The sequence below is a fragment of the Spodoptera frugiperda genome, chromosome 20, assembly GCF_023101765.2.
Source record: "Spodoptera frugiperda isolate SF20-4 chromosome 20, AGI-APGP_CSIRO_Sfru_2.0, whole genome shotgun sequence".
Lineage (NCBI taxonomy): Eukaryota > Metazoa > Arthropoda > Insecta > Lepidoptera > Noctuidae > Spodoptera > Spodoptera frugiperda.
In genome coordinates, this window is record NC_064231.1 from 7,087,110 (window position 1) to 7,100,209 (window position 13,100).

Genomic DNA, 13,100 nt, shown 5'->3' on the forward strand with positions numbered 1-13,100 from the left:
AGACTGTTTCAATACTTTTTGTTTATCTAGAAGCTACTACTGTTGTAATCAGTTCTATTTTTAATAAGTAATTAGAAAAGTTCAAAGCCATTCTGCCATCTTTATGTTAATTTTCCTCTTAGGGTGAATTTTATTTTATTAATTCAGTTACATTTAAAAGTCTCTCTTGTTACATTCTACGCTAAAAAAGGAAGCAGAAAATCGCTAACTACATTGCGTGTTCGAAAATAAACGATGACTGATTGTAAGCTGACGTAATCATTGGAAATTATGTCGGGGAACGACCAATATTAGGATACTACATTTGTAAGTAGGGACAGATTTTGATTTGAAGAGGTGGATTTTGGACAATATTTAAAGAGGTACGTTTTGTATGAGATTTTATTGTAAGCGAAGGCCAGCAGATTTCGTAAAAATAAATATTATTTTACGAGGTATTGTGTCTTGCGCTTTTGAACAGAACATAGTATATAAGAAAAGAGTTGCTTTGAGGCGCATGCGGACCTCGGTAGCACGCTCTCGGCTCGATGGCTCTTGACGCCGCACAGCGCCCTTGCCACCGTCTTTCACAAAAAAGAATACTATGTGCCTCTACATATTTATAAAATTTACAGTAATTGTGACTTGCATAATGTAAAATATTACAAAACAATGGATATTAATTTTTATCCATTGATGTGGTACACCTATCTAGTTTTAGTTTATAAAATAATGCACAAACATATAAGATTAAATTTTGAAATCTCTCTCACCGCAAATAAACAGCAAGGTTTGATGTTGTGAGTCGCACAACCGCGTTAAATTAAATTGCATTATATGAATTTCTTGGCACCTCAAAGCGTAAGCTTAGTTATACCGCCAGCTACTGGACAACTCATCTACCTATATATAATACTTAATTGCGCCTCGCTTAGTTAACTGGGAATCGCAACTCTGGAACAAACTAACTTCGGTGTAGTTTAACGTAATACCTACATAGTTCGATAAATATATCCGTCCATCGTTTCTCGTTGAAGGTAGGTATTGTAATGACGTTATATAACAAAGTTTTTCTTGTTTGGACTTTTGCTATGTCACCACGCCAGTTCGAAGTTACTATAGATCCAGAAACATATAGGTAAACGACTATACTATTATAATAATATTTACAGTTTTGTCACGGTATGTCCGCGGCCAGTTGTTTCGTAATAAGTTCAAAAGATCATATTATACGGATTTAGAAAAAGCCACAATGGTACTTGTCAGGTTTTAAAGTTTATGCCTGAAAAAACCGCTGGTCACTATAATTGTATCTTCAATTTAATATTATTTCAGAATTGCATTGTTATCGTTTTCATTTATACGACGTAACATACCCACGTACAAACATACAAATACTACCTACATAAATTTATTTATAGTATCGTATAAGTTAGTATGTAATTAGTTTGAATAAGTCACGAAAGAGTACTATTAAACGGCAGATTTTTAATAAGATTTGCCTTCAAGCTTAAGGATTATTATACCATTATGAACAACTTATACCTACTTAATGGATTACTATAATTTTAAGAATTTTATTAGGTATGTTAAAATAGTTCATTTATTTACATTTCATTATTTTACGTAACCAAAGGGGACGGACACACCTACCTATTTGTGTGAAATAAAAATACAACACTAATTAATGTAAAAGAAAATAGCACCCACAAAGCCTTATATTTCAAATAGAGTAAAGAGAATAAAAGCCCTCATTAGCAAAAGGGAAATTGCAGTTTCCACTAAGAGGAAACTAAAATAAGGTCAAAATGTTAGGAATCTTCAACGTATTTTCTTCTCAGCCCCATTGTAACGGTTTACGTCTTTCAACGCTATTATCTACAACAGGTACATTTTGAGGTATACCTTATACTTTAGAACCAGAATTTATAAATTTATTTTATAAGGGGTCTCACCTTCCGAAGAAATGCTTCGTTACAAGTTTGTGCAGTTCCTTTCCAATGGTAATGACGAAATCTAACATTTCCAAGCAGCCTTGTTCCGCGCAGAATAGATACGTCGTACACTATACGTCGGATGTTGAGCACATCGGTGCGTTTCTTATATTTGTTTAGTTTACGCCTCCGCACCATGCGCTCGTCTGGTTCTGAGTATTCCCCAGTACTTGTAAGACCTTCTTCAGCTGCCCAGGCACTCAGTACGCTTTCTATAAAGCTGAATAACTGTTGCACATTGGGCTCTAACTTACTAGGTATATAGAGATAAGGCGAAACGGTTTTCTTTGGAACAATAGCCTTTTCATCAGGCTCGTCTTCAGGCGGTGGTGCAACGTCATGGTATGGACAACTGTGGATTTTATGATGGTGGTGGTGGTGATGATGATGCTTAGTTTTACGTTTGGGCTCTTTGGACGCTGAGCCACTACCACCGGTTTCTCCTTTATCCCCAGTTTCACCGCCGCTTGAATGGGAGTCTGCACTTCGCTCTCTACGAGGCTTCGGTCGCCCGCTCGACGTAAGTGCTACAAGAGCTCCTGCGGCTAGACAGCAGTGATGTGCAACACAACAGAATCGGGCATCCCCTTTGCGAAGCCCTGTATGAGCTTTGTGGCAAAATGAAACATCAGGAACTCTCGCTCCAAGTGCTGCTAAGTGTGCTCGGTCAGCGCAAACTTGCATTAACAGATTTTCGCCGAAGTGAACAGTTTTGTGTCGGCGTCGACGCAGGTGCATGACAGTTCCACTGCCGGCCAACGAAGGCGGCGCCGATGCTGAGGCGGGTTTGGTGCGAGACTCGAGCGCGCGCGCACATCGAGGCGGCGGCGCTCGGTGCGTCTCCACCATCATTGGCAAGGAGCGGCGTCAGCGGCCGGCGCGCAAGCGTCACCTCATCACGCGTCTACTCTTCTATTCTCTGGTTCGCTCACACCCCGATTTTGTATTTTCTATGTTGTTATATTGAACATTATTAAAGCACTTTAATGTTTGTAAGTCATTTTGAAGGATTTGGTCGCTTGATTACCAAAACTTTAATTAAATTCAGCACTTTAATTGGATGATGTTCAAAGTTTATAGAATATACACTTCATCTTGTGTTTAACAGTCTATTCACATTTTCGCTCTAGTTTGATTCAATCTAATAAAATTTAAGAAATAGGAAGAGTTTTAGTGAGTGGAAGTGTGATATGAAGGGCAATTAAACTAGAGATAAACTGATAAGCAATTGTACGAAATCATTAGGAGTTTAAATTATACAAAGATGTATAATTTGGGTTACACAGTTCTCCATGTTTTTTTTATGTGTGGGGCATTTCTCGCCTGTCAATGTATGCAGATTCCTTTTTAATTGGAATCTTATTCATTCGAATTACAATTATTATTATTATAAGACATTGCAATAATTAAAAGAAATATAGGTACCAGGAAAAGCGATAAAGGTATATTAATACGATTGATTTTACTAGGATTTACACTTTTGTTTAAAACTACGGCACTCCACTAGTCTTTTGAATTTTATCATTCGTTTCGTTAATCACTATATTATATTGGTAGGTACGACAGATTTAAATGAGAACGTGGAAAGCATGGAATGATAAGTAAATAGGTAAGCGTTTATAATAGAAATCCGATAAAACGTTCTGCGTTTGAAGTGGCTTGTTCCCGGCAGAGACGTTAACAAGCTGTCAGAATAATTGTTAACCATATCTTTATATACCATTTCGTGAAATCTTGTGTAGGCAGATTTATTCAAAATTACTGAACGAGCATTTTAATCGTAATGATATATCTACCACATAATGACTACACCAATAATTGAGTTTAAATACACATCTCGTTAAGATAAACCCTGAAATTAAGCAGTTAATTAACTAAGTTCCTTTTTTTCGAAACTGCACTGCTGTTATTCTTAACAAAATATAAGTTGGACATATTCACAGCGTCGTAGTGATGAATCTTTTTGTAGTTTGGTAGCGTTTTAATTACGCTAATAGCTGGCGCGAACTTTTCCAAGTGAAGTAGGGCGTGACACACCACAGCAAAGCAACATCCCGTCTGGGCCATGGACTACAAGTATATTTCATAAATTGAATTACAGAATATGAAGAATTTAAAAGATTTTAGGTATATGAGTTTTAAGCTTTACGTTAATGCAATTTTTAAGCATATCATTGAAGAGAGTTGTATACAAGAAGATACATTAACACTGAAATATGAATTTTTATTTAATCGTTTCAATATATCCGATCACTTTACAAAATGTAGTAAACGTGGGTACACGTGAAATAATATCGTTTAATGATATATTTTAACTGAGGAATAATAAATAGAAACTGTCAATATATTTTAATTTACTGTGTAGTCAAGCGACCCTTGGCCTCCCTAGATACGGCCGAGTACAAGACAATAATCCTTGATTAAAATTCTATGAACGCACTGATAATCCAAATTTAGAAAAACCTTACAACAAAACGAAATGAGTAAATCGCGAAGTAAGGTTCGGCTTCACGAAGAAAATGTTAACGTTATAAATAGTCAATATGGTACGTTTTCATTGATATCTTACATTAAAAGCTATTCAAACAAATCACTTGAAAATAACGCAAAGAGATAAAATAATGGAATTTAATCTTCAATTAGATCTGATAAATTGCCTTCGTTAAGCCGTTAGATACCTTCTGTTTGCTATTTTTGTTATTACTGAATCCATTAAAGGAAAAAGTTTTTGAATAATTGATAGACAAAGCTTTCGTTGAAGAACCATCTTGTTTTAAGATTAATATCTCGTGTTTGTCATTGAAAAGAATAAACAGTGACAGTATCCCTTCTCTTGATATTTTATATTCTATACTTCATAACTAATTTACGATTGTAGCTGATATCCGAATGATAAAGTACCTAATTTATAAAATTGTAGATATAAAAGAAATAAAATATCGCAAACAGGTAGTTATCGTTAAGTGGGGAAAGTCATAAATATGAAACGTCGTCGACAATACTGGAAGTCGAAATACCAACCCGGCATCGACAATACCGCAAATCGTATCTAGCGCTTGCATTACCTTTCAACTCGAGCGCGATATGAAATGTTCGAAATGGAAAATGTCATGTTTTATTGAATCTTCTTTCGATTCTACATTTAGCTTATATTATACATCCATACATCATAAGCAGCTTTGTTTGTATCGTGTTCAAATATATGAAGCATTGCAATCTTCTCTCTCGGCCCCGACGGCAACATCGGTAAACAGAAAATACGTACAATATTCCATTTACGGGATCGTATCGTTAGAACACAGTCAGATGTAATGACAATTTAAGTATTTGTATAGGTGTGTAGGTACACGCGTGTGATTGAGATTGCATCGAATGTTGAATCCACTAAGCAATTATGGATTCGGAATGAGTCACCGCAACTCGTGGACGTTTCCATCCAAGCGCCCTGCATTGCGCCAAATTCAGTTTGGTTTGATTCTATTTGTTCTTTTAATTGGAACAACAACGACAAGCGTGATCTGCTACCAATATTTCTGTTAGTCCGCCCCGTTCAGTACCAATAAGTTACGCCGCTGTAATGTTCACCTGACTTCCATCACGTATTCTTACAATAACGCTTAACAACAATATTATTATTCAACGAAATTTATGATAACTGCCTTAATATCACACTTCGAATTTATCAACAATTGCAATTACTTTTTTATTTTATTTTATTCTATTTATATACTATGTGTGCACACAATGCAATTGAATATTTTTTAACCGAACGATAAACCTGTACAGACTTTCAATAGCTTCGAGGATAGGCGTCCACATCACTTTTGCACATAATACGTAAATTAACAGCACAAACATTCATAATTATTTGACCATTGTTTATCGGCACACCTAGAGTCAAGCCACGATTTAAGTTAATAAATAAATAAGTTTTTTTGAGTTACATAACCAAGCACTAGGCACACACAGAGCCGCTCCAACGCCCTGGCGGCCCTCGCTGCGACTGGATCCAGCACGCGTCAACGGAGGGTGGTCGCGATCGTCGAACTTCGTTACGATTCGGAATGAAACGATCGTAAGTCCTCGGGCGCTTTCGGAGCAAGCGCGCCTGCGGGCGGGCGGCGCCCGTGTGCCCCGCTCTACCCGCCTACCACACGATATAACAACCCTCTGTTTAAATTTATTTCTCCTAGAAATAACGGATATTTCAAAATAACTACTAATATTGATAACGACATTTATTGAATTGATGTAAAGTAAGTGATAATTATTTCAAACCCGAACTCGGCCCGGTTTAGTATATTCCATATCTTAAGAGTCTTCGAAATGCTTGTGTTAGTAAAAATAACGTATCTTTTTGTTGATTATAAAACTGCTACTGATTTTCTTGCAAAATTTTGTAGCTTATATTTACTGCAGTTGAAATGGTATGGTATGCAAAATTGCACGGCTTAGTAACACTATGAATGTAGATTTCCTTATTCAAATAGACTAAGATGTAGACTAAGTAAATGGTATAATGCAGACGAAGTTTTGTTCAGTGCCGGCTTAATCTAATTAGAGTACAACATAGCAGAACGTTATCGCGCGCCTGTCACGCTTCGCTACCGAGTTTTCCCACGCGGAAAATATTCTTGCCATCTTCGTGTTACGCTAAAGAAGTAAAAAGACATAAAACGTTTATTTTATATACATGTTAAACATGAGGTGAATGCACTTTGAGCGGTTATTTACTCGTGTGAGATTAGTAGGGCACGCCATGAGATATTATTGATTGATATCATTTTTTCCGGTTTGATGTCGCCCGTATATTCCGTTAATATCAACATCGAGTACGGTCCGTTAGTGATAGGTAGTCGTCCATCATTTTTAATATTCGTTAGCGGAGCGTAAAACTACGAAAATAAGTTATCTCGAGCCAATTTTTACGTTTTGATGGCGTATTGTGTATCGAAGCAAATAATAATGTGTCTGGGGATTTCGACGACTTCCTTTTTCATAATTTTAAGGATTTATGTATCATTTGGTTCCACGCTTTGTATTTATATGGTAAATTTTCACATAGCTTTAGCTTTGATCTAATGTTGTTAGAAGCATTTTCTTTTTCTATCACAATAACAAAACTTTGAAATGTGATATCATTTCAACTTTATCATAAAATAACATAATTCAAGCATGACTATACCAGTACCAGAAGTGACGAGTTATAAAACATCGACTGAATCATCATCAATAATAAAATATCGGTAAGCGTCCACTCATTGAGTCTACAAAGTTCGCCCTTGCTCGTAGACTTGCAAAACAAACGACCCACGGGACGACGGAATGGTTAATGTCATAATCTTCAGAGGTAAGGTTTAGTGCTGTCTCCAAACCATCTTACCTCCCTAGATTATGACTGTAGGTACTTGTATAAATGTGCCATTTAAATATAGGTATGCGGTGGAGGTGACTTTGTAATCCGCCGTAGTTAACTTACCTCTATAATACCTCTATCTATTGAAGCAGAACATAGTAAAATATTTCAGTAAGCGATACTATGTACAATTTTAACTTGCAACAATCCTATTGTTCCTCGTGCAATCAATAACTTTCATATGAATGCTGAACTTTGTAAAACTCTGCGTTGATTAAAGATTCCTCTCGTCGATCTATGAGCAGTTGAACAGTTTCATTCATATGCAAACCGTGGGTCTTCATACGCAATAAATGGAATGCTTGCCTACATGAAATCCTCTTGAATATTTCTTTTTGTTTTATTTACGGGAGGCATGGAAACGGTCGACCTTTTAATACATATATTCAGAGTCATTGTACCTGTATTGGGTTGAAAAGGGTGCTATAATCCTACTGATTAGGTATTCGCCCTCTAATATATTACTTTGGTATTGGAGAGCAAGGAAATATTCGTGCCAATTCATTTGACCAAATGGTTAATTAATTTGGGCGACATCAATGGAAGTACCTATTCGTTTTATCATGAAACCTTTGGTGTGTAACTAATGACATTAGTTACGAGTGAATTTTATTCCCTGAAATCTAAATCGATAGTCGTGACGTTAATATTATATTTCGCAGAAGATACCTTCTTACTGATTTCACATTTTTGTTATCTTATATCATTTGAAGATCAGAATCTGTCTGTCAATAAATATCCTCAATCTCTTGATCAATCATCGACAAACAAAATGTCTTCAAAGTATATTTGTGGTCAGATGGGGACCCGCCGCATTGGTCTACTATGAATCTTAAACTCCATTTTTATTGAACTATGCTATACTAAAGTATTTTTACAAAAGTAGGTAGGTAGGTATGCAGAATAAAGTGGCTTATTCTGCATACCTACCTACTTTGGGCCATGACAATTAAATACCCTTTCTACAAAAAAATCAGGCCATAACATAATTAGCCTTTTTCATATCTTATGCTATAGAGTTTTAAAACCTGTTTAAACTTAATAAGTTGGTTTGATTAGAAATAGCATTTCTAACGTACCTTTATTCGTAGAAGTTGGAAAATCACGCGGTGAACAAGCAAAGTTAATTAATCATAAATTATGATCGCTTTTCTGGCTGAGCATCGCAATCGATTTAATGAACCTCCTACCTATTCAAATTTTATCGAACTAAATATTATAAATGACTAAGCCATTATGAATAAATGTAATTAAGTAAGGCTGTACATATAGATATTTATTTGGGTCATTAAAGAGTTTACATCTTGCAAGAAGCCAGTATCTATGTATTAAATTATTGTGTTTTGTAAATGAATCGTAATTTATGAATAGTGACGAGTCACTATAACACATTTCATCCTGCTCCAATACGTTAAAGATAATTGACCTAGCAAACGAACCAAGAGTATGTTACAAGAGGATAAATGGCGCTGGCGGCAGAGCGCAGGCGTAAGGCTTTACAGTCCCCCGCGCGTCATACGTCTGCCCCGCGCCCATCCCGCTACCACTGACGCCAATGCATGTAGCAGGCGAAGCAGAGTTTAATGCGACATCGATGCGAGCGACCGGAGCGACACGGAGGGCCATCGGCCTGCAATAAGACCTGACAGGGCCAGCGCACGACGTGTTCTCAATTTGATTTCCAACGAAACGATCGTTTCGTAGAATTTTTCCCGGGCAGCCTACTTTTCAATTATTGTGAAATGCAGCCTGATAGATCGATGCACCGATTTCATGTATACGTATGGTTTATATATTAATGACATTGTAATATAATATACATGCTTACTATTGAGCTGCAGATATTACATTATAACTATAATTTGGTAAGTATAACACCTAGTTTGTGTTTAAGTAGACTGTACGTGACTAGTTGATTAATATTCTAACAAGTTAATTTTACAATTATTCAAACGGATTGCTGATAACATAACGACTGAGTACAAATAGTGAAAATGATTAGAAACATTAATTTCATACATGAATTAAATTCATGAATAATGTATTACTCAATTTTGTAGCTCTCTGAAAACGAAAGTAGGCAGCTGGGTTTTAAGATAGTATCTGTTTGAACGAATGGCAGTAAAAGGGGAAAAAGTATTCTACAGTAGTTGCCGTAACTCCGTAAGGTAGGTATAAAATAAATAGCAACAATATCTGGCGGGCCACTTTCCCGAAATGGCTCTGAAATGTGTTTTTATATGGACCGTATTTGGGAAAAAGAAAGAGCTATGTTTTTCTTCTATCACTGCAATTATATTGAGAAAGCAATTTCTGAAATGTCCGTAGTCCGTAACTCGGCAAGGAAAAATATCTTAAATATTATAATATTATATAATGGAACGCTTTGATATATGTGTAGCTAAAGGTTACGTACTTATTTAGTCGCAGATATTCATCTATCTCGCACTCACATAGTACCCAAAATATAGCTCTTTGCTATAAAATTTTACGAGTGTATTACAAACAAATCATATTCAAGATAAAGTATCAATATTGTAAAGATGAGATAAGAAAAAGACAAATAGCAAACATACCCTCACTTCACAAATCGTAAAAAGTTGAATTTGCTGGAATTTGTACGCCACAAATGAGATACGATTGCTAGTTAATCACAAATTCAATGACATTATGATTCAGTTTATAATGTGAGTGGGTTCATCATTAAGTTAACAAATTATACGATACGGGCTCGGCTCGCTGATTATATTTGGACAACAATTTCTTTTTACATTTGATTAATTAATTCCCAAAAGATTTTGTGAGTACATTCGAAGAAGAAAATTAAATTATTTTCAGCATCTTGAGATACATTTACATTCCACCCAGTTTTTAGAAATGTTTTTGAAATTGTTACTTATAAATTCGTGATGGTAATTTAATATTTAATGCTAAAGTACTTACCGTAACGTTAACCATGGTAGTTTTAACGTTCGTATCGACTTACCTGTAACAAAAAAGGAATAATTAAGGTTTTATTAAGAAAAAATAGTGTTTAAATTAATGGTAAGTGTTATGTATAGCGGTTATTCTGAGAACAACACTGTTAGTCCGTGGCCGTGTCTAAAAGCTTTCAACAAAAGGAGTTTGCATTACCTACGATAAATAACCTGTCTTCACCGTATTACATGTTTCCTGCGGATATACATCATGTCGAGCTGTTTTGTCAGCCATTTATTTAGTCACTAGCGAAAAATGCTTTATATTTGCTGTATAAGGACTTATAAATGTTTTTGTTATCATTCGGGCGATATTTTTGCATGCGTTATGAAAAATGGCAAGGACTCTTTCATTTTTACTGTGAAAGACAAACAGCTATGTAATTTATGAGCAATGAATTGGAAATCTTGATACACACACAATGTAGGTGTATTACGAGTATTTGGATTTGAATAAACGGCAAGAATTTAGGGATGTTATTTACCTCGTTGTGTTTTGATTTATTACTTCAAGTCTAGATAGTTATTGAGTTTACTACGTGGAATATAGCACAAGTAAACTATTATATTTATTACGTTGACTTGATATTATTTTATGTGGACAAAACCATTTTTAATATTATCCAACGATATTCTATTATATATAACGATGCTCTTTACTCAGGTATTATGTGTAAGACGATTATTTGTAACTCGGTGAAAGATATTTTATGGAATATCTATCACAACACACTGACACTGAGCTATTTATATGAATATGAATTTACGTCTGCTATTAACGTACATACTAATTTATTATTTCAGAGCTGTTCTATATATTATTGGTTTACAGCACAGCATATAAATGGCCTAAAATTATCATCAGAGTTCTGTTTGTTTATAAACACAGCATGGTTACTTAAATTTTGTCTAGTGTAGTGTTTTTTTTTGACAAACTTAGTACTTTTGTTTAAAATAATATTTATTTAAAATATCTAGAATATTTAATAATAATATGTAAATCTTTCATCATTTAATTTTTATTGTAATGAGTTTAATCAGTATAATTACAGATTACGAGTCTATTACAGAGCGTCCCCCTTTTATTCGCCAAAAAAATACGCAGAAGTGTACAATGTATATACTATAAATGAAATCGCCACTCTTACTAGTTAGGTTACATTACAAGTATATTCCCATGTAATAGTGGGAGATTGAGCCTATTACTGAACACAGGGCACAATTCCAGACTCCATGCTCTTACTACAATATTTCCAAAAATCTGAAAAAGCACAGTAGTACATCAAACTTTGCTTGCCCTGGGAATCGAACCTGAGATTCTTTGCCTATCATTCGCGTTTTGGACCATTTGATTTTCTAGGTGAATAGAGGAGGCAAGCAGAGGCTCTATAAATAACTCCATATTAACCATAAATACTCTAAATGATGTTAAAGGTCGTAAAAATGTCTTACAGACGAAGAATACTTCCACATATAACTTTATTGACCCAAACACAAGTCAAAAAAATAAACGAAGCAATAAAAAAGAACATTATCAACATTGAGAAGAAAATAAAAGAAATCGTATACAATAAAAAATCACTTCCAAGTATCTAACCCTTTTTATATTCAATTTGTCCGCTGGGTCTTGAAATAATTATACACATCAGAATGTATAAACCGGAAAACACATGGGACGGGTCGAGCCTCGCTACGAAAGAAGGAGATCAATAGAAACTCGACCTTGACACAATTTACAGTGGCCGTACCTTCGTGGCCGCGTTCAAGAATAAACATTAGGCCTTCAGTATAACATTACAGTGAAATAGAGAGGGAGGCGCTCAACAAACAACCTAAAATAAACTTGCCTTTTGCAGGAACACCACCAAGGACTATGTTAAAAGCGAACACAAGTATAAAATTGAAAACTCAATTTAACTAGCATTAAAAGGCTGGATTCTCGTTTTAAATTACCCATGTGTCGATTCATTTGTAAATTATAAAACAGCGGTTGTAAATTAGCCCAAAAGGGTCGTGATTTAATAAATGATAGAATTATAAATAAATCTAATTTAAATTAGTATAATTTGAAGTTTTTGAAGCAATGTATGAAGAATATTTGTCAATTATGATAAACACAATACCTTTAAAAATACTGCATTCTTAGATTTGATGGCCCCCATGCAAGTTTATCGTTTAAACATACATAATATTTATGTAGTATGAAATATCGCTACGCGATTTCTTCAAGTATGTATAATGTCTATTTTTGTTTATATTTATTAGCTTTTATACTATGTCTAACAACAGTAAATATTTACGTATTTGAATTATATTAAGATTAACGTCACTGTAACTTCAATTATTGATTCTACAGTATAAACAACTAACATTGAACACTCTATGAGTTACAGTAAAATATTTACTTAAAATTGGCAGTTTTAGACGACACCTACACACAGAGGTTAACGTTAATTAAGAAGACGAAATATCACAGGTGGATGAAGCGATATACAGGCAGGAACTCTACTTAAGTAGTAACAAGTAATATATTTAATTATATTAAATATCTTTTTATTGTAAGTGGAAATGGAACATTTATATATGTCAACAATTCACTCATACGTAGGCCTTGGAATTGACTTCACTTCAACACGCAGGATATGTTTATAGATAATATACGTATCTTCACAACAGTTTCATTCGATTTATACTTTATCTATAACAACCATAAGAGTTACAACTGAGTATCCC

General features: G+C 34.8%; 1 protein-coding gene across 23 annotated transcripts in view; it reads right to left on the reverse strand.

The window, feature by feature from the left end:
• LOC118261822 (protein still life, isoform SIF type 1) overlaps positions 1-13,100 on the reverse strand; it is a 103,198-nt gene that overhangs the window by 34,475 nt on the left and 55,623 nt on the right. The window contains exons 1-2 of one of the 23 annotated variants that reach the window (XM_035572811.2): positions 5,762-5,991; positions 1,935-3,114 (exon numbers count right to left, since the gene is read on the reverse strand). The exons of 21 other annotated variants lie outside the window; for them this stretch is intronic. In XM_035572811.2, the coding sequence (XP_035428704.1) occupies positions 1,935-2,825 (891 nt within the window). In that variant the 5' untranslated portion in view covers positions 2,826-3,114; positions 5,762-5,991. Of the gene's footprint in view, positions 1-1,934; positions 3,115-5,761; positions 5,995-13,100 lie in introns of those variants that run through there. One more of the 23 variants, XM_035572807.2, reaches the window with a different exon arrangement.